The 22,877-nt window shown below is 39.2% G+C and overlaps 1 protein-coding gene across 1 annotated transcript in view; it reads right to left on the bottom strand.

Moving 5' to 3' along the window:
- Nucleotides 1–5,380: 5,380 nt before the first annotated feature.
- The window catches only part of TDRD7 (tudor domain containing 7), a 48,051-nt gene continuing 30,554 nt past the window's right edge, over nucleotides 5,381–22,877 (bottom strand). The window contains exons 7-17 of the mRNA XM_009285058.2: nucleotides 21,254–21,834; nucleotides 17,053–17,239; nucleotides 15,290–15,401; nucleotides 13,861–14,063; nucleotides 13,581–13,715; nucleotides 11,830–11,916; nucleotides 11,544–11,678; nucleotides 11,093–11,203; nucleotides 8,586–9,076; nucleotides 8,106–8,266; nucleotides 5,381–5,869 (exon numbers count right to left, since the gene is read on the bottom strand). Coding sequence (XP_009283333.1) covers nucleotides 5,649–5,869; nucleotides 8,106–8,266; nucleotides 8,586–9,076; nucleotides 11,093–11,203; nucleotides 11,544–11,678; nucleotides 11,830–11,916; nucleotides 13,581–13,715; nucleotides 13,861–14,063; nucleotides 15,290–15,401; nucleotides 17,053–17,239; nucleotides 21,254–21,834 — 2,424 coding nt within the window. The 3' untranslated portion in view covers nucleotides 5,381–5,648. The remainder of the gene's footprint in view (nucleotides 5,870–8,105; nucleotides 8,267–8,585; nucleotides 9,077–11,092; nucleotides 11,204–11,543; nucleotides 11,679–11,829; nucleotides 11,917–13,580; nucleotides 13,716–13,860; nucleotides 14,064–15,289; nucleotides 15,402–17,052; nucleotides 17,240–21,253; nucleotides 21,835–22,877) is intronic.

Raw genomic sequence — 22,877 nt, 5'->3', positions numbered from 1 at the left:
CTGTGCCCGGCTCGGCCCTCGCCCCGGGTCCTGGGTTTGGTCTGTCCTCATCCTCCGCTCGCACCCGGGCGGGCAAACTCGCACCGTCCAGCCCCAGGGCACGGTGGGTGCTGTGGAGGATGGCAGGGCTGCACGGGCGGCAGCCCCGGAGCAGCAAGGGCAGCATTTACTTCCAAAGGGTCTTTCCTGCTTTTAACAATTTAGGCACGCTGGAGCCTGCCTTTGTCCTGTGGCAACTTCCTTCAGCGTGCCGAGCCAAGCGCCTGGGCAAACCGCCTTTCGGAAAGCCCAGCAAGACGTGCATGCCTTGGTTCACGGGGACTCAGGCCACTGTGAAGCACCCTGAGGCTGCAGCTGGAAAAACTGCTTCTCCAGGAGGGGTGGTATCTGTATCAATGCACCTACTAATTCCATGTCTTATTTCACTCCCTGTCAATTTGCCCCCTACATCCAGTGACAGCCACCTCCTAGAGCAGCTCCAAGTCTGCCATCAGCCCAGAGAGCTGCCTTCCAACCTCATGGCGTCAACAGTTTTAATAACGTTGCTGCCAAATCTCCTTTCCCCTATCTCACCTTTGAATCATCGTAAAGCCTCATGGATTTGTCCTGTAAACTTTTTTAACAAATCTCCCACAAAGTATCAGCCCCAAGCTCCTCCTTATCTCTGCTGTCCGGTCTCCACCAGTAGCCACAAGCCAAGAGTGGAGAGGGCCCTGGGTGTATCAGAGGAGGGCAGTCCATCTGAACACTTCTCCATCCCCACACTTCCCAGGCCTGAAGGTCTCCATGAGATGGTACCGCACTTTTTTTTCACGGCTTGACATACAGCTGACCTGGCTGGCACTGATGTTCTGTGTCTCGGGGCATTTGGAGAAAGATGTGGAGTTAGCCTTGGAAATACTGCTCATGGCTAGGCCAAACGAAGGATACAAATGGGGACCCTGCCAAGCACTGGATTCAGTGCATGCCTCGTAGAGGTGAGCAAGATTATGGCCCAAGTCACTGGCATTATCCCAGCTGCTGGCAGGAGTGGAAAGGGCACTTAGAACTACCCAATTCACCCACTGACTGACCCAAACAGCTGAGTTACTTAAGGCTGAAGAAGCCTGATGGGTACCAGATCAGACAAACCTAGACGCCAGTATCTATGCTACCTGCTAACCAACTGTCTTTCCCAAGTGTGTGCAAGCTGCAAGCAGCTTAGGAAGGGATCCACTGGCACCACCAAGCTTCCCTACAAGCCCAAAGTGGCTTTGCACTCTGAGATACACACAAGCCACTTAATTTTTATCCCATCTGGCTGCTGTCAGATCTAGCTTTGTGGGCACCAGAAGCTCATCCAAGGCGAGTGCTATAGTCCCCTTAGAATGTACTCAGCCTGGCTCCATCAGGCAAGACAGTGAGCCAGCTTCTCAGCACATTTGTTTTCAGTGTATCAGTGGTGCTTCTTTTTTAGCTGTCTACCATGTCACACTGCAGTAATGAATGCTGCAAGTAACGCACCTTACAGCACTGTTCAGAAGACACTAAGTACTGCTAACTCCAACCACACCTAAGCCCCTCTTCAAAACAGCTCTCAAGGTAATGGCTCGGCACGCTTGAAGCATGTCCGCTCAGGTCAGAAGCTCCTCTTGCCCTAGCCAAGTTCTAACCTCACAGAGCAGGACAATTCTCCTGTCCAAGACTTCCAGTGTGAAAATATCAGCAATGAACAAAAGAACACAAAAGGAAGCTTTCAGGCATTATGAAGGTTTAAAGTGAGGGTTTTTTTCATTGCATGATTCTTTGTCACTTTTCTTGTCTAACACAATCAGCACATGAGAATCCAGGCTCTCAAAGGTTTGCTTGATGCACAGCAACTGTGAGAACAAAGGATGAGTGTGGTGAAAACACAGAGGCAAAAGAGCTTTGCAACAAAAATCTCCCCGAATGGGGAAAGAGTAGTCCAGGAGTGGAAAAAACCTTGGAGATAGGAACTCATTTTGGGATGGCAAAGAGGGTTCTCGCATTTCTCTGACGAAAAGAGAGTTCCTCAAAACGACCCAGGGTGAACACACTGTGAGATGAAAACAGCTAAACTTAAACATTGTAAACTTAACAAAATACAGCTACAATGGAATAAACAGAAGAGAGGTGGTGTGAAAGTGCTTATTGTTCACAGCCTTGGGAAAGCAAGAGATCTGCTTTGGTTTTTTAATTATTACAGTGTCATCTGTTTTCCCTAGGTAACGAATATTCATTTTTCAGTCTATAAAGTCCACGATGATCCACAAAACACATTTAACAATGCTGTATTCTCTTTTTATGGCTGGCAAGTTTTCTTGGGTGGGGTCCAAAGAATTACACACTCCATCTCCACATCCCAAGGGAGGATCAGCTGGGCTTCTGCAGGTACATCCTACCTGTTTTGGGCATTTACAATGAAACTGGAGTTCCAGTGAATTTCCAGGCTTTCCCCCTTTCTTTAGAAAGATTGCCTAACACCTAACCTAAACTTACCTTCCTGCAATTCAAGCCCTTACGTGTCCTATTTTGCCTACAGATAAAAACAGATTCTTTATCAGTGAAAACTTTTGGAAGTGTTCCCCTCTGTAGCCTTCTTCTATCCAGACTAACTAGAAATCCTTCTATTTAAGCCAGGTTTTCTAGGCTTTCATTGTTCTTGCTTTTGCCTGTATTCTCTGTAATTAATCCACACCTTTCTTGTAGGACAGTGCCCAGAACTGCATGCAGGATTGCTGTGGAGGCCTTTCTAATAGCCATCAGAATGGAAAGATCAGGTGAAACAGTAACTCCACCACCTGCCCAATTCAGACACATGCTGTGGAAGCACCCCTGGTGAGGCATCATGCATTCATGAAAGCAGAGAAACCATTCACAACAAACCCCAAACAGGGACTGCTGAAAAACTGAAGTTAAGAACCACGCAGCATTCTGTGTGAATTAACAACTTACACAGAGCAGGCAGGTCTAATGCCTCCTAGGGACAGCAGACTAACTACTAGCTGTGCTAGCTACTTCATGGACCAGGAACTTCAGCGAACTCAGTGTTCAATATTGTGTACAGCCAACACCTTCTGCATGTTTTTCAAAGCCAGGGCACAAAATGTACTCAAATAGCACTAGCAGGTCAGTTAGCAAACGTATCAAAGAATCTTACAGGTTTGTCAGTGGGGTAAAAAAGTAACATTAAAAGCAGACGTAAAATCATAGCTTTGCAACGGAAATCACAGACAGCGTAGGAAGACAGTAGGTAAGTGACAGAAGTAACAGCAGAGTACCTGTGGCATAATTGACTAGTAATGGAGCTACTAAGACAGGGGTGGTACTGTATAGTGGGTACGAAGACGGGGAGACATCTCAATGCAGCCTCTGGATACAGTGTATGAACTGAACACAGCATTGTGTTAATAACTTTGGGTTGGGTGTACGCTCAATGCGTGCATAAAATGATTTACCACATGGAGAGTGGTGCTCTTGGGTTTGCTCATCAGTTAGACTACGCTCTGTTTTACCAACATACAAAGTAGCCTCTGTGAACTCCAGTATTGAGCTGTGCAAATGCATGAGATTGTATGAATATTGCCCTTGCTTCTGATCTGGGCTTTTTAGACTCTGGAGCAGCCACCGGCAACTAAGGAGAGGGTGATGCATGCTCCAGAAGGAGCAGATGACAAGCTCAAAAAGCATCTTGAGTCTCTTGAACATCTGCCAGGCTCTTTCTCCTAATACTACAAGTGTAGAGTCCCAAAGCCCGTTCCATCAGTTCACAGGTGCAAATCAACTACTGGCCAACAGCAGATCCCCAAGCCTCAAAGGATGCAAACACAGCACGGGCATTTCTCACACAACCCGACAAACTTCAAAACAGTTCCAGCAAAAACGCTCTATCCCATTACAATTACCAATTAACAAGCCATCAAGCTTCGCAAGATTACAGATGAAGCTGGCATATACTCTTAGACACATAGGTAAACTCCCACTCTCTTCAGGAGCTCAGGAAAGCGCTTGTTACATCCTAATGACCTGCACCATTCAGACTTCCAGGCTCAGAAGCAGTCCTACACAGAAGGAAACTTCTGCATGAAAGTTTATCCTACAGCAGTTCATCATCACATTGATTCCTTCACCTGCATTCTTCACCTTCTCTGCAGTGGCAGCTGAAGGAGAAATTGATTAATATGGAAAAATACTAGTATCTCAGGCATTAATGTAACTTCTCTCTCAACAAGTACACTTAAGAGTCTCACCTCAGCATACTTAAATATGGACAGGACCATGTTAACTAGCAATTTGCATTAGATTAGCAGTTTGTTAGTTTATCACTGCCTGCTCTATTCATAAGGGCTCTGCTAGACCCTGTGTACAGTCTAGGCAGAGAGACACTCACCAGACTTCTGAGAGAACTCCTTGCTGCTTAGCTCAGACCTTCTCCAGAACTACACCAGAATTAGACTAAGAGGGTGCAAATGTAAGTCTTACATGCTTAAACAGCTTGTTTACCCAGAATATTTGCATGCATTTTCTTTCTCCCATCCTAATGTTACATATGCACTGCACCTTCAAGTCATGGTTCCTTTTCTGTCCAGTCTCCTTTACCCATGCAGACAGCACGCTGGCAGAATTTCTTAGTTCAGCTTGTGTATTACTAGAAAGATTATATAGCTATGCACAGCAGAAAAATTCCTTCTGCTGGCATTCACTGTGTAAAGCTTTAATACTGTGTTTAACAATCTTAAGGGACTATGGCAAGCAAACTCAAATCTATGCAGCAGACTGAAATACAATCACGTCTACACCTCCTCTAAATAGTTCTAATGCCAAAAATAAAGTAGGCTCTCAAGTAGGCCAAAAATACTGTGTTCAGAGGACTTTAAGCACCGATCCACATGCTTGTAGGACATTGCTTGCTTCTGTCTCCAGGGAGCAGCAGTCCTTGAAAGTGTCTTAGAAGCATATATGAAAATGAGCTATCAAAAAGAGGGAAAGGAATGCCTTGAATTTAGCAACAGGTCGGGGGGTGGGGTGAGGAGGGGAGCGGAGAATTCAGAAAAGTGGTATCATTGCTAAAGAACAGCAAGCAGACTAGTAAGCACAGAAAGTGCATACCCTCCTGTGAAAGTTAAGCCCCACAAATGCAGTCTCCCAGACAAGGCACTTTCAACTATTCAACTCTTATGAGTTAAGGAAGGGGGAAAAACCCACCAATAATGCATGTCTCTGACACTAAACTCAGAAATATTGAGGACTGCTTCCATGTTTCTCAAGTAAAAGAATGCTAGTTAAAGAAAAAGGGAGGAGTACCCAGTAATGGCTCTGAGTAATAGCTATGAGATAAAAAGCCCCCCAAAATTAGGGAAAGATCACAAGAAGAAAAGTCAACATTGTTTTATTGATAAATAACTTTTTTAATATTTTCACCCAAACATTCTAGCATTACAATGGTAAACAAAGTGCAAATTTTCAGAAAGTCAACTGAAGTCAACAGAACCCAAACTTGTTAAACAAACCCTTTTCACAGAACACAGATTTTTCAATTTTATCACCTTCATGTCTTCAAGGCCAGGTAGTAGTTAAATTTCTCTTCAAAGCCTGTTTACTTATTTTATTGCTAAAGAATCTGAGCTGCTACATTTCAGAAGTGGTGATTAATCATCCTTCGAAAATTCCACAAGACTTTGAGACACAAAATCATGAATCCATATATCAGTATCTGGAAGAGATGTGTCCACGAGAAAAGTCACTATTTTTCGATCCCAAGAGTTAGTGCTTTCATTAACTGCCTGTATCTGTGCCACCAAGGGTTTCTTCTCTACAAGATTCCGAAACACTATTGATGCCTCTTCTGACCACTGCTGGCTTTTCACTCCTAGGACAAATGTAAAGCGAAACAGAAGGTCATTTATAGACTAGACCAATCTGAATGATTAAGTTTATAAAGTGGGGAGAGTTTAAATACTTGAGAAAACAGATGTTCAAGTGCTACTGAATGCAGCTTAACTCTAGAAAAGAAACACAAGCTCACTCATCTCCCACACAAGCAACTTTATATTACAGAGACTAGGACATTTATTTTTCTCTTGAAGTCTAAAGATATGGACAAGTTTGCAGAAGTGAAAGGCAAATGCACTGACTCACTGAGTAATTCAAAGTATATCAGCTGCCATGCATGATCAAGGCATATTAGGAAACATGACGAAAAGGAAGCTAAAGATCCTTTCAAAACAAACTATTTGTCTTCCGCCTGAGGCTGCTGAAATTATTTGTCCTGTTGGCCTTGCTTTAGATTAAGTTTTCTTCATCTCAAAGCAGCATCAGCTAATAAAACATCCGCCAAACCTTCAAGTCCCAAACTAGATCTGCAGAGAGCAGAAACGAAGATAAATGCCACCTAAATGCCTCACAACTGCCGCTATTTTTTTGAGAACAGCATCCCACGAAGTCAAGCCTGATCAGGGATGTGATGCTAGAACCCAAACAGGTTTTTCAATATGGCTGTAATCCACCAAGAAAGAGGAGGCTCCTGCAGACTTGGAATTCAGCCTCCCCAGACCACCGCTGGTATACAGCATCTAGACACAAGGGGCTCAAATATCATGCATGAATACCCAAACAACAGCTTATGGATAAAAGAAGCAAAACAGCAAAGTGACAACACTTTGCTTTTATTGTTAGCAGGAGCTTGCTACTGATAGGACAGGACAATATAGGAACACAGCTCCTTGCAGGTTACAGAAGGAATGAGAAGTCAACAGTTCATCAACAGTTAAGAAAGGGTAATTAATGCTAGGAAAGGCAGGTGAGGAAGCAAATGGGATTTTACAAGAAAATAGACCAGAGACTGAGAGGTAGCAGACATGAAAAAGGAGAGGAAAAAGTGGAAGAATAGCAAGACAATAGTTACCGGTCTTCCGGGCTCGGCTGGCCTGCGCTTTGACAATATGAAGCAGCTCAGAGGCCAACTTAACTAGCTATTTCTGTAAAGCAGGAAAATTGGATGACTTGCAGGCTTGCTCAGCCGGATCCTGTACTACCCCAGCAGACAGACACAGCTAGAAATCAGCTTCATTTCAGCACTGCACTCCTAGGACCCCAGCCTGCTGGTAACACATCCATCATCACTAGTTTAAAGCAACGCCCAAGATCACACAGGCTACGCAGGAAAGACGATCCACTAAAGGCAACCTAGAATCAGAGCACCAACTCTGTGGCCTGTCACCTCAGACAAGCATATTCTGCAGCTGAAGTCTAGACTAGTGCTGACCAAACAGCAGCAGAAAGCAGCAACTGAATAAGAGACGCATACATCTCAGAGCAATGCAGAAATGAAAGAAAAATTTGGAAAAGGAAAGAGAAGACAGCAAGGAGAGATCAAATGTTATTTTTTTAATTCTATCAGATGTATGCAGACTCTCTATGCCCCATATTCTCAAGGAAATTAATCTTACTTAAGTCTGTTGAAAGCCCCCACCCCCCTTGTGGAATTTTTTTGTTTGTTTGAGAACACCAATATATTTCAGGCAACTTTGGATTCCAAATATGCACTGGAAAACAGTAAATTACAATAGGGGCAAGATATATAAGAAATACTTCTCCAGAAACTCAGCATCTAGTTTCTAACTTTATTCAGATTAGGATAATCAGAACATAAGTTCTTATCCACAGATATATAACAACTTTCACACTTCATAATGGGTTATGTTTAAGGATCCAAAAAACATTTAGTCTTGATTGCCCTGTGTCCTTTGCATATTAGACATCACACACGTTAAATGATAGGTATTTATGACAATGAAAAGCAGCTGCTGGGAAAGTTTAAGCAATCTTCAGTTTTGTACATGGTAACTAAAAGTGCTGCATTAAAATAAAAAAACAAATAATAAAACAGAACCATCACCACCTATGTCAAGAAGAAAAGCAGAGCTACTTTGATGACATAAACATGCAGGCATTAAGCATGTTTTTGCAAGCAGGTACATGCTTACTTTAGCAAAAAACAGTTACAACACTGACCTTTGGCTTTGTCCACTTTACATTTCTGTTCATTTGGTATCCTCACTGATGTAAGACTTTAACAAAAAAAATTGTAAATGCTTACTACCTACCTGCAAGCTGAGCTGTTATGGCTTGGAAAGGTAGTTTTCTAAACGTATCCATGAGTGGCTGTACTTTCTCTATGCTGACAAACTCATGTTTACCATAGTCCAGCTCATATACCGACAAAAACCCATTTCTAAGAATTCCTTTTATTATGACCCGGTACCACCTAAAAAGGGGGAGAACAAGAATAGACAATTTGACTTCGTATTCACACACTGTCAAGGCATCAGAAAAATAATAGACAACCAAAAGATCTTAACCAACATGTCTCAGGCTTCCCAGATCTGGTATTACCTGAATAGAAGTCAACTCTTCCAACTACAATCTGGAAGCATGAAGAGACTGCAACCTCATTTACTCCCTTAATCTCTCAGATATCATTGGACATCTGCCACCTTGTTAGCAATGCAAACCAGAGCTAGGCTTGCCTGGCTTAGCAGAGCTACGCTTGCCTTCAAAGATTTTGTTTTTAAGTATCTACTTACTGATTTTCAATTTTAGCTGCATACAGCTTGTTTTTTTCAATGTTCACAGGTTTCTCTTCTGCCCTGCTGTAGTACAGGATCATTTCTTCCATTAGGGCTTCCAGATTATGTAGCTCTTTCCAAGGCTGGACAATAAAGTGACCTGGATGGCAGGCCACTGAGACATAGACATCCATGAGTTCACCAGTCTTTGACAAGGGTAGAGGTGGAGGCATATCAATGGTAGACACTGCACTGCTGGGTTCTCTGGCTGAATCAGAGAAACTCTTCTCTAGCCTTCCACTAGTTAACCGTAGAGCTGAAACAGCATCACCTGTCACTTTTGTGGAGCTAGTCCCACTGGGTGCAACACTCAAGAAAACATCTTTCTGATGCTTCCACAAGTCTGCATTTTTGATCTGTCGATTGACGCTATGATCCATGTCTGGGAAATTCTCTGGAGCAAACAAATAAACGTGTGCACTTCCCTTTGAACCATCCTGTTTAACCACCTTGGAAAACAAAATACAGTTTAACTTCCAGTTAATAACTATTAAATGCACATCTGATTATGTACAGAAGACTAAAGCCTTTAACAGAAAAGCGGCAACAGTTCATTGCATTCTATATGCACAGAAGTATTTTCAAGGTCCCCTCAAATATGTTAATGAAGTTGTTGGATACTAAGCAACTCACAGCAGCTAAAAAGAGCATTTGCAGCTTTTCCACTAATGTAAAGCAAATACAAAACTTAAATTGAGTTTTTTTCTGTGCAACAGTTTCAATCTCAGTACTGTGTGTACAATTCTAGTTTCAGGAGAACAGTAGCCATTATCCATACATATCTAAACAACTAAGTAATGGTATTTAATATTAACACTTAATCCTTCAAAATTCTCCTTCTGTCATTATGAGAGATGAAGTCTAGTAAATTACAGATGAAAAAAAAAAAAAGATTAAAAAAAGCTTCCAGGTTTGTATCATGCATAATTTTCAAGCACAGACATAAAAATATTTCCTATTTAACATCAGATATGCTAGCATTATTGATAGTAAAGCACTGAAATTTTAATTTGACAAAGTATACAACACTTCTTTACAGATTCTTCTGTTGATTTTCCTAGCCAGGAATAAAAACTTTCCACAATTAAAGCATACATCTGTTGCCTATTATTTAATCCAGCAAAAATTAGTACCAAACTCAAACTATCTTGGAAAAGCATGTTTAGAAAAGCCAGATGCAACAGTCGTTAAGTCCCAGACTAAGAGGTGCTATGTTTTAACTACAGGGTCTCCAGTGTTAAAGCAAGCAAAAAGGTAAAGGAAAGCTACAAAACACTTTTTCAAAGTGCTGTGACAGTCAGTATCTGGAATCCAATAAAGGAAATTAGCTTTCTTTAGTCTGTAGCTAATAATAGATTTCCTTTAGAAGGGTGTTTTCAGTTAATTAATTTTGTAAAATTACAAATGAAAAAAAAAAAAAAAGATTAAAAAAAGCTTCCAGGTTTGTATCATGCATAATTTTCAAGCACAGACATAAAAATATTTCCTATTTAACATCAGATATGCTAGCATTATTGATAGTAAAGCACTGAAATTTTAATTTGACAAAGTATACAACACTTCTTTACAGATTCTTCTGTTGATTTTCCTAGCCAGGAATAAAAACTTTCCACAATTAAAGCATACATCTGTTGCCTATTATTTAATCCAGCAAAAATTAGTACCAAACTCAAACTATCTTGGAAAAGCATGTTTAGAAAAGCCAGATGCAACAGTCGTTAAGTCCCAGACTAAGAGGTGCTATGTTTTAACTACAGGGTCTCCAGTGTTAAAGCAAGCAAAAAGGTAAAGGAAAGCTACAAAACACTTTTTCAAAGTGCTGTGACAGTCAGTATCTGGAATCCAATAAAGGAAATTAGCTTTCTTTAGTCTGTAGCTAATAATAGATTTCCTTTAGAAGGGTGTTTTCAGTTAATTAAACTGGATAGGATACATTGCAAGCGGAAATAATTTTATCGCAAAGATAACAGAAATTCTAAGTATACAGTAGCATATACTAAATCACACTGGATTAGAAAAAGCAAACAAAAAATAAAGCTGCTTTCCAAGATAAGAAGGAGAAAAAGCTATGCTCACAAGAGGCATAAAAATAATTTAAGATTAACTCAACAGTTGTATCTTTTTACGTGGTGAAACATTAACAACTGTGTTTCTTTCTTAACAGTAAAATAACTCTAGCTGCGTATTTGGACTAGGACAGCAAAATGTGAAAGGCTAATGTGAAAGCTGCTAAATTCTTGAGGGTAAAAGAGAAGCTTTTAATAGGCTTAAGCAAGTAAGTTTTATGCCAAATGTCCTAAGAAAAGGACTTTGTATAGAATTTATGTCCAAGAGCTGGCTACAAACTTTTAAACTTCTATAACAAAAATCAATTTGATGAGTGGTTAAGCTTCTAGAGTTGTTATTTCAATGCTCTTTCCACATGCCTATGGATTTCAAGTCACATAGGCATTTTGACTATTTACCTTCATGCTAAATTCAGGACAAGTCATTACAGTGTCTCTCAGCCACAGTACAGCATCTGGAGTCCACATGCCAGTGTTAGGAGGCAGATCTGCTAGGCAGCATTTTATAGCCTAAGAACAGAATTAAGTATACAAGGTATTTAGTAATATGGAAACTAGTCCACAAGTTCCTATTCACACAAACTTCATTAATGCTGACAGATTCAATAATGTATGACAAACAGAAAGAGACAGAGGAATATGCAAAACCAGTACCATTACACATACACAACATCCTGTCAATACATAGGACTACATTATGATTTATTTCAGGCGAAGATGTACAATGAAATACACTCCAATGTTGAATGTTATGCAACAAAACAAAATTTCATTACATAAACCTTGAAGTAGGAGCACTACAAACCTGCCAAGAAATCTAGCATAGGTTAGCTTTAACATGTCTTTATACCTGAGGAGGTATTGCAATTACTTCTCTCAGGAATTGTGGTGGGATTTCTCTAAGCTCTGATACTTTTACAGTTGCAACTGTTCCAGTATCCATGAACTGCACATCAAGTGCCCGTCTAGTGTGAATAATTCTTATCTGAAAGAAGAAGGCAAGAGCATCATTTTGAGGTTAAAAACACAACAGTGACACATACACTATAACAAGTTTCACAGAAACTAAGGCTTCAGATTTAGCTGATCAAAAAGAAGAGCCATTTCTATGTAGCTGTTCTTTGAATACTTCTTACCTCTACACGTGCCCATTTTCCTTTGGAAGGAAACAAGCAGATTTTGCCACAGAAAGGTAGCGATACATTAAACTCAGATGTCTGCGTCTGTTGCAAATATAAAAACAGAAGTTAAAAAGCATGGAGCTATTACTATCTGGCACTCAACTAACCATTTCAAAAGCCACACATGGAATAAAGAGTTCTGAGAAACAAAAACACTGTTTCAAATACAAAGTCTCTTTCCAGCCTCGGAAGCATTTCTTATCACGTTGTTTTAAGCTTCCCCAATCGGTAAAGCTTTAATTCCAAGCTGTGTATCTTACAGGGAAACTGAGAGAATATAAACTGCCAGGGGAAAAAAGCCACATTTGGAAACACAGAATATGAAATCACCAACCATTACTTTAATGTTCTGAAAAGCAAGAGCAGTTTAAAGCTGTGACAGACAACTGAAGAAGCTCCTACCTTATAGTCTAGAACACATCATTTGTTGACATAATTTAACAAACTAAATTTATTACTGACTCAAATGAGAGTCTCATGGGGTGACACTCACCATGATGATCCTAAATCATGTGACAAGACAATGGCTACACTAAAAAAACATGAAGAAAGTCCATTTGAAGACCCATCAACAGCTTAGTTTGTTTAAATTCTCAGGCAAAATAAAAACCCTCAAGATAAGCTGCAAAGTCAAGATTGTGTCTTTTACCCCCATATACAGATTGTTATTAAAAGATTCTGAATGTCAAGGTCTCTCTTTGATAGCCACAAGAACCTAAGATACACTCTGTCCAGAAAATCCGAACTTTTGAAATACCTGTCTGGCTGCCTGCCTTTGTTGCTAAACCTTTCAGGGTTCTATATGCTTTCCTTCAGTGTTTAGCTTGCTTGAAACTGAATCTTGACAACCGAGACATGTTCAATATAAAGTATTTCCAGATGGTCTGTGCTCCACAACAGGTCTAACGCTCAACTTCTACACCTAAAAACATTTTAACAGAGTAGTTTCACAAGCAGCAGTTCTAACAGGACCTTCAAGGATCTGCATTTCATGGTTTGATTCTCTAAGGCTCAGTTGAATGTTGAACAAATTAGATTCTCTTAAAATTTCTTCTCTTTTGTATAAATTCTCGAGTCTAGTAAGAGTTGTTGCATGTGTCTGTAAATGGCCGGTGGAATGTCAGACTTCTCTGCCACATGCCTATTTTAAAGCAACTTAAGACTTTTGAAAATGCCTCCTATTCATCAGTTCTAGTTGAAATTAGCCACAACATTCAAAAGCAAAGGGTACAAGGGCAAGATATGCAGCAGATCAGATCAAAGCCATCGAATCCCCAAGGAAGCCAGGCTAAAAAGAACAGACCTTGGTTACACTGCTTTTATTGTCACTTTGCAGGGTACGCTGTGGGCCAGGCTGTTTATGCACCTCAACTCCATCATGTAAGTAAAACTTCCAGAAAAAAAATATGGCAGTATCTCCACAGGCTTTATACCAATCTGATGCAGTTTCCATTGTTACTGTTCTAACTATTCAACAAAGTTGTAAGTAGTTACTGAAGCCTTAGAGACAGCTTGTGAACAAGAAAGCATCAAAAGACTCTTTTCACGCTGAAGGATGCACCCCAAAAGAGTAGGAAGAGAATTTATAGCCTTTTTGAGTAGTCTATGGCTTTCTCAGAAACTTGAACTTATGTGCAAGGAAAATGATAGGTACACTCTGAAGAAAAGTTACATGACTTCGCTACTTCTCTCACCATAGAACCTACCTTGTAATGGAAGTAGTCTTCTAGTTTCTGCAAGATTTCAGAAAGTCTAGACAAGCCTTTAGATGGCACTTGGCAGTACAGGCTTCCGTCAGAGAAAACACTGGTTACTCTGACATTTGTATATAGTGCATCTACCTGCAACGGTAAGATTTTGACAAGAAAGGGGGAAAAAAACCGCACACACAAACTTAGCATATTTCTGAGTACTGTTTTTTGTCCATCCAAGACCTTAGCAGTCAATGATTTTTAATGAATTAAGAAGGAAACAGGAAAATGGTACCTGTAGGTGAAGTTCAAGGGACTTGTCATACAACGCCTTCAGACAAGTAGCATTGATGTTGATATCGTCTTCACCAGAAGTATCATAGAGAACAAGAAGAGGAATATCACTCTTTTCCAGTATTTCCACAGCAAATATCTTGGAGCATGTCTGTGATTCCACAGTCTTTACTAGAACTGGATCATCACAGAAGACTTCCAGCCCTGTAAGACACACCATACTTTTTTTGTATCAGTGTATTCGAAGGGAAAAATAATAACCAGGTCTGTGTTTGCAACAGGAATCTTTCCAAGAATCAGGATGTAGCAGGAAAGTTGCACTGCACCCCTACTTGCATTCTGCTAGCATGTCTGTGATTCCACAGTCTTTACTAGAACTGGATCATCACAGAAGACTTCCAGCCCTGTAAGACACACCATACTTTTTTTGTATCAGTGTATTCGAAGGGAAAAATAATAACCAGGTCTGTGTTTGCAACAGGAATCTTTCCAAGAATCAGGATGTAGCAGGAAAGTTGCACTGCACCCCTACTTGCATTCTGCTTAATTTCCACTTTTTTAATACAGAAAGCCATCGGGGGGGGGGGAGTAAAAAAAAAAAGATCCTCTTCAGAAAGAGTTGAGGCAAATGCGTAGAGAAAAAAGGAATGCATCCAAGTATTAAACAAACAAACAAAAGCTCATTTGTGGCAATTTTATTTTTTTTTTTTTTTTTTTTTTATCAATTTTAAAAAAAAGAAACACAGGGGGGGGGGGGGAGTAAAAAAAAAAAGATCCTCTTCAGAAAGAGTCGAGGCAAATGCGTAGAGAAAAAAGGAATGCATCCAAGTATTAAACAAACAAACAAAAGCTCATTTGTGGCAATTTTATATATTTAAAATAAAATATTTTTAAAGGGTTAGAAATGCTTACCAGTTTTAGGTAGGTAAATAATTTCCAGCAGTCTAGGAAGCCTGCAAGTATGCAAGTACTGAAAGGGGAAGGATCACTTTAAAATAACTAAATAGGATCATATTGAGCAATATTGCCTGACCTGGCCACAACAGATGTGCCTCATTTGTGGAAAAAGGAGTTGTGCTAGTACATTGCTTCACACAACAGCAAATGTTTCCTTATATTTCTTTAGGCTCACATATATTAAAGGGACAAAGACATCCAAGCTAAGTGTAGAAGCAACTAAGCTCCATTACAGAGAGACTGGATATCAAGGTCTTCTAATATCAAGGTTTCTTTATAAAACTCTCCTTCACATCCTTCCTTCCTTCTCCTTCTTTCCATGCCTACCTGTGTCTGCTTAGACTCGCTGTCTTGGACAAAATCTAACATACATAGAGTCATTACAAACAAGGATCAAAACTCCCAGACTAAGATGCTTCAATCCATAAATCGTGCAACAGCAAGCTGTATAGTCAACACTGGCTTTCTCTTACCTGCCAGTTTACATTTGGCAGCTTGAAAAGGAAGCGAATTGAACTGTTTCTGTAGTTTGTACACACTGTTGCTTTCAACAAACTCACTGAAGCCATGATCAACATAGCATACCTGATAATGGAAAAGAGAATAAAAGCGTAAGATCATGAATATAATTGTAAATACGTTTTCTTGAGTCTAGGGAAAATGTATTCAGTTATCACATTCTCTGTGCAGCCACAGACACATCACTTTCCACTAATTTAGTACTATATAATGCCACTGATCTCATGTTTATTTCACCGCTTGAATGTTCAGAGTTTTCAGGGAAAGCCTTCTTCTCAAGATGTCTGTAAAACCATCCTCTCCAACTGTTCCACAAAATCTCAGCTCTTAATAGGAACAGTACTGGAAGGACTCAGCACATATTACCTCAAGCCACATGAAGAAAGGTAATAAAGCTGCAATTTTTATTTGTAAAGTTTTGAAAGTGTTGAAAAGTCAGATACCATTTAAGTGCCATTCTATGTTTTGCCTTTTGTTTTTACAGCGTTAAGAGAATAATTTTGATTTATGCTTATAGTAACTTTGATACAAATACCACAGGCAATGCAGGAAACCAGTAGGGAAACTGCTGATTGGCAGCAAATAATTGGAGCTAAATTGAGAGAAAGACGACTTTGATAGGGCTTTTTACAACTTTTTTCTAAATTCTATCATGCAAAATCTTTTCCAACCTCAATGATTCTATGATTCTATGTCTGCATACCAAATACTGAAACGGGAATCCGAACACTGTGTCAGAGGATAATCAGCAAATGCTGCAAAATAAAGCGGTAGCCTTCTTTTGGCTGATAGCTCTAGCTAGAGAGAAATTAGAGGCTAGCTTGCTACCAATGTCCTTGCCACTTCTCTAAACCCAACAATCTTTAACAAAACCGAGTTCTGACACTGCCCTCCAAGTTCCAGCTGAAGGGTATCACACTAACTTTCAGAAAAAAAATCAATTCTAATACATGTGCTATTTAAATATTTATGAAATGGATCAACTTTAGAAGTATGTTAAGCAGACGTGGGTAAAAAGTCACCTAACCGGGAGAAGAAACAAAAAATAAAAAGGTATCGTTAATGTTTGACTAGGCAAGAAATAATGGAGAAGTTTGAAACGTTTTTTTACAGTTCTATCGTATGTTCTAGTTTCATTGCAGATGGCAAGAAGAGTCCGCTTGGCCCAGGAAAAGTTTAACAGAGGAGTTAAATAATCTCAAAGGGGTTTAACTAAAATGCACACCACATATAACTCCCAGAATACCAGATCTGCCTGGAAGGGAACACAAGTATATCCTCCTCATTGTCTTGCTATTTAGTGCATGTAATAGATACTTCAGCACAAGACTTCAAACAAGATCCATAAGCAAGTGAATTTTGTTCTTCCCTTTCCCTTCCTCTGTCCCACTCCAAATAGTGCTACTACACCCATTCCTCCTAAGACTATCAAAGGTACATTTTCAGTACAAAAGTGCTATAGGGCCCAGCCCCATATAAAACCCAAAACAAAACCCCAAACCTCAAACTATTTATGGAAAAAACCTTAAAGACCATTTAATTTTGGCAATCACGTAACTTCGAAAAAGTCTTAATTTCTCATATAACCGAAAATAGAAGAACTTCAGGGCAAGAAAGGAGAGAATGCTAGTGCAGCATATTTAGGAATTGACCGTGTATCTAAAATACAAGATTGTTTCAAGTCTTTCTCCAAGTGCCAAAAGAAGTAATTGCTTGCCTTTATTCTTTTGTCTTCTAGAGAAATGATCCGAGCACGCAACCAGGCGTCTTCTTCAGCATGTACTGCAACAAGTTGCCCAACGCTCAGAGATTGAGCTAGTGATACTGTACTGTTCTGACTGTAGTATGCTTTCATGTCATCTTCCATTTGTTCCTGGGCGGAAGAATAATCTTTGCCCACATACCTACAGTATTAAAAAAAAAAAAAAAACCACCACAAGAGTTAGGATGCAACTTCAAAAAGCTGAATAATAACCTAAGAACATTTATATGCATATATGTATATGAGTAAATTATGGATATATACATTTTCTAAGCACATCAGTATCCAAACTCTTTTCCTATTAACAGGGCTGTAGAAAAGTAACTGACATAAAATTTAGTACTTTTGTTGACAGCTAAATGTGGTCCAGCAGTGTATAATCTAACATGCTCAACTAGATTTTTAGTAAGAGCTCTTACATGATTATTACAATCACGTAAAGCAACTTGACCACAAAAGCAGAGTAGTATCTGGGATCAAGTATAAAACAGAACTAATACATCACCTCTGAAGTTACTCTGTCATTAACAAACACCAGCTTAATCAGGTTTTCACTAAGGTTGATCAAAAACAAGGCATCTAAAATAACTTTACAGTCAGCTGTCAAACCATGTGCTGTTTACTCTCGGCCTTCAGAACAATCCTGATATTAGGTTGCTGACCTAATGGTTCATACTGAAGCAGTTTGTGTTGCATAGATCTTTAATAAAGTACATAAACTTACCGAAAACTCCAAATGGGAAGTTCTGAATGCTTCAGAAACAAGTCAGATTAGAGCAAACAAAAGGAAAACTTATTCCCAAATTTGTATTAGCATTACTGTTTTAACCTGTTCATAGAGTGATTAATTAGAACTAACCGCTTAGTTCTACCACACAGTTTAGATTATCATCCTGTAAAAATCTAGGCTTATTCTGAACGTCTGCTATATGCCCAGGATTAGTGCAGATACTGTACTATGACATACTATGCTAACTTTGTTATAAAGATTAAGTTAAATCTGATCACATTCCAAGGAACCCTGATTTTCCTAAAGACAGCCTGCTACCTCACCATCCAATTATATATTGCTTTTCAGAATGACAGTCCTTTTCTTTCTATGTAAGCACTCATCTACTTCATAATGGACATGGAATGGAGCAACAGTCACCTATGTGCTACTTCAAAGTTTATTTCTTAACATTTGTTTCATAAAGATACTTAACAGACAGTAGGAGTATCTTAACAGAAAGTAGAATCTTTCAGAATTTCCTGCCTCACTCACTATTTTCTGGTAATAGGTGAGCATCATACTGAAGAAGTTTTTGGCCACTGAAAGCCAATTGAAAAACTATTTTCAGACTCTTTAGAAAATAATCTTGGAAAGCAACCTCAAAAAAGTGTGTTATAGACTAATCTATGTGCAGGTAGCCAGACACTGCAAGTGTGCATTCAGCACCATTCTTAGTCTTAATTGGAACCAATTCACATGTCAAGTAAAGCTTGCTGCTCCATTGTGAAAGGAACAGAGGGGTACACTTCCATAGCGAAACAAGGTGTAAAATTTTGTTTATTCAAAAAGATAAAAGAAGAGGAAAAAAAAGTATCTGAGCTGTAGCACAGAAACTCAAGGTAGTTGAGAATAAAAGGTGATAGTTAATTATTTCTTGTGAGAATTCAAATGTAGCACCCAGCGTATCATCTCTGCCTTCAATCACATTGTTGTAGATGTATAGTGAATATCTAGGAGTGCTTCTATCACCTTACTTTCATTCTGACTCCATCAGAATTCTTACAGAATTGTACCACGTCTCAAAACTGAAAAAGCACCAAACTTTCCAGCTTTGTCTTAATTAGTACTGTAGTTGAAAGGTTTCAGCCAAACAACACTTAGCCACATACCAAGAAAGTAAAGAGATATTGCTCCATCCCCAAGACAGAAAGAGGAATCTTGATTTTATTGATCCTGCAAAAATCAGCATCAACCAATAGCTGCTACACAGTTCTTGTGTAGATCAGGAGAAAGTGACTGCTAGTACATGCACAGGAAAGGTGAGTCCATGCATTGTTTCCTTCCTATATGTCTACACGAACATTTTCTTGTCATGGCAAAAAACTATTCCCTTCAGGTCTAGTTTCATCTTGAAGATAAATGACCTTGCCCATGAAGTACATAGATAACCCTAAGGAGTCATTTCTGTGTCTAGGGCCAAGAAACGACTAATCACCACCATGTACCCACACAGAGCTGACAAATTCAGAAACTTTAATATTGTCCAAGAACCATGGTCCAAAATTTGGGAACTGCTGCTTTGGAGAAATTTTAACATAATCACCCTCAGCTCATCAGTGTCATACGGTAGTTTAATCCATGGGACTTGAAGCATTCCCCCAAATAATTAGTGGAAACATCCTTAAAATAACAGATTAGAAAGCTAAGATTTGTTACTCCACATATACAGCAAGTTATCAATGCTGCCAGAATTAAAACGTGTACAGTGAGAAGGAAAACGTTTTGCAGAGTTAAGTCCCACCTGCATAGCAAGCTGGAAGTAAGAGACAGATAATTTGTTCCTGCTCTTCCCAATATAAAACATGCAATATGCATCGTGTCTAACTGTTTCAGCATTTCTATGTACAGATGATTACATGTCTTAAATTGGCTGTCTTTCCTGGCACTATTCATCATCATCATCTTTCATGTCTTAGACTAAATTCAAACAGAGCTCTCACAGGAACAACCTAAAACATAAAGCCTCTCTTTTCTTTGACTTAGTTCTTCCTTCTGTATTTCTTTTTTTAAGCTTAGGCTCACTCAATTCCAGCTGTGTCTTCTTCACTAAAATGATTGACTTGTCCAGCTGGAGATAATACAAACGTTAATGATGGATGAAGAATCTTGCCTTAAAATTATGCTTTGTGGTAAGACCAGTATACAAAATAAATTTATAAGCAATGTATAAAAAAAGCTTATCTGAGAAACAGCACAATATAGGAATGGTGCTCCCAGCGAAAATAATGATGGCAACATTCTCAAATGAGAATTTCTCTCATAACCCCCAAGTATGGGGATTTTCACTACAGATTATCAGCCATTAAGACTCCACAACTTCAGGGAACTAAACAGTGGACTGACACATAAAGTTCAAGGCTTCTTTGAAAGAAGCCTTTACATTACTGATACATTACTGATAGCTAGAGAGAAAAAGGATATCTAAATCTCAGCCTTAAGGCTAGTGTGTTGAATATTGCCAACCAGCAATGAGGAACAGGGTATTAGTTTCATAGTGAAAGGATCTGTAAGTAAACTGCACACATACTTATTCCGACCCTAATCAGGAGCTCTGAGAATGACTGAAACTATCTAATGAAAGCTGAAACTGCAGAAACTAGTGGGAAAAAAGAGGGAGCTGTCAATATAGTATATTACTACACAGTTGCTCAATTCATCATTTGAAGTGACATATAAAACTTTTTAAGATTAGGCTCAATTTGAAATAATTTTCAAAATGCAATATCCTCTATAAAAAGTGTTTGGGTTTTTTTGTTTGGCTGGTTTTTTTACGTTTTAAAGAACTGCTAGGACTGTGTGTTTTATCCCAACAATGAAGTATAGAAAGCTTATCATGGTATTCCCTGAAACAGTACAATAACATATACATAAGATAGCCACTACAATCCACTTCTTACACTGTCCTCTAAGGCTGGGCTGATTAGCAACCAAACCAAGAAGTACTAGTAGTTTATTGTTGGATGGAAGCTCATCTGTCCCCAAAAGTGAAAACCGCAGTGTAATCTGAACACACTCGTCACACCTAGTTAGTAGTAAGTCAGTTATAGAAGTAAAAAATATTTTAATAAGTATTGCAGCAATAGCTGAATACTACTATCTGTTATAGCAGGGTTATTTTAAAAAGTCTTCCAACGGCAAGTCAAATCTGCTTTGATTCTCAGACAAACTAATGATAGAACTGATCAGCTCAGCACAGAAGAAGTTTCAGAAAATTTCCATTTAAGCACACAAACAAAAGGATTCTGAAGTTTCATTACCAAAATAAGTAAACAGCAAAGTCCTGCAACCTCCTGTTCATCTGTTCTCTTACAGCAGACCTGCACAATATGAATATGTGGATTTATAACTAAAGCAAAAAAGATAGATTCTGAAGTACAAACTTGCCTAATTAGGACCTCATTGGTGTTTTTCAGTTCTAACACCATGACGGACACAGATCCTTCCGATGGAATGATTAGAGGAGGAACAGTTATGTTCTCTGGATGCTGGTCCTTGGATTCTTCATACTGTTGTTCAGCTGTGGCCTTCACACCATCATGCCTCCGGACTTTCTCAGTGACATTCAGATTTTCATCAATGCGTCTTTGGGGTTTAGCATAAAGGATGGCCTTTCTGGGGACTTCAGATACATAGTCCACTATACATACATCTGAGAGCAACTCTAGATTATTTAGAATGTCTTCTGGAAATTTTACTTGGTAAGTGTCTTGGTACAATTTGGGAAGTGCATTAGCCCAAAGACCACTGGAATACTTCAGCAAGATGTTAACAACTTTCTGCTTGAAGTCACTGCTAAGTGATGCAGGTGTGGTCTCCATATTTGGTTTTAACAAAGGGTCTACTTTTGAAGAAGTAACGTTCTGAGATGCCTTTTCTTGCTCTGTATCACTTTTTGCTATCGGTGGTATTTTCTTAGCAGGATAAAGAAGCCCATCCATCTGATCACCCCTGTGTACTTTCTCCACCTTGGAAAACAAAAAGTAGAGTCAATAATCAGTTGCATCTCTAAGTCTAAATCATTTTGCCAATTACATTTTTATAGCACGCATTTTATCCAGACTGTGGACATCCACAGGGAACTAAGCTTGAGGCATTTCTTGTAATGCTTCCTCCTCTGTTTTGAAGGATACCAAACACATATGACTACATCAGTACAGGGCAAGTATCTAATCTATGCAATACAACTCGGACTTGCTTCCAAAGAAGTATAGTCTCTCTTTGCCCCTAGAAGGACCAGAAGGTGATGACACACTACACAAACTTAGGTCTTTTGCACATTAACCCCCCTGATCTTCCACACGGGTAAACATATTATAAACAGAAGTTTCTCTCTCAGTTTACTGAGGGAAAGGGGATTTGATCGTGTTCAGAAACATGAGGACACCTGTCAAGCAGTGTTGTAAAGGCTATCTGCTGTCACAGTCAGGGAATTATTTTTTCTTTAAAAAAAGTTCTGAAATTAAGGAATAAATTTCTGGATCATAATAAATTTCATAATAGATTTGATTAGGCCATTTTAAACCATGCCCACAGCCTCCCTCCACACCCAGATGTTTTGCCAGTCCATATGTCTCTACCCTTTCCTAAATTCAATAATAAGCATCTCACATGGTCTGAAGTCACAATCTTGAAAGCACCATTTGATAACTGTAGAAACAAATTCACAATAAAATTCCACCTCCTAAAGCTATGCAGTTTCAACCTAGATCAACCTAACCGTAGCTTAGCAGGAATATCTATGTAGAACTGAGATAACAACAGCTCTCGGTGTTTTCACATTGGTCCCAAAGTAAGAACAACTCCTGCAATAAACAAAGTTATTAAGGTTTACGTAACTCCACCTTGATGTTCATTCCTCAGAGGAAACAACTCTCATCAGTTTCCTGGGTCCACACATCACACCAAAGTCCTTTTCAGAAGCAGATCAGTGAACAAAACATTGAGTAGTTGAATTACTTGTTACTGCTCAGGGGTAGCGCTTACCTTTACAATACTGATGTCCATACAC

The sequence above is a fragment of the Aptenodytes forsteri genome, unplaced genomic scaffold (genome assembly GCF_000699145.1).
Source record: "Aptenodytes forsteri isolate BGI_AS27 unplaced genomic scaffold, ASM69914v1 Scaffold167, whole genome shotgun sequence".
NCBI classification, from domain to species: Eukaryota; Metazoa; Chordata; class Aves; order Sphenisciformes; family Spheniscidae; genus Aptenodytes; species Aptenodytes forsteri.
The sequence above is the reverse complement of the archived record's forward strand: the minus strand, read 5'-3'. Positions and strand labels throughout refer to the sequence as shown.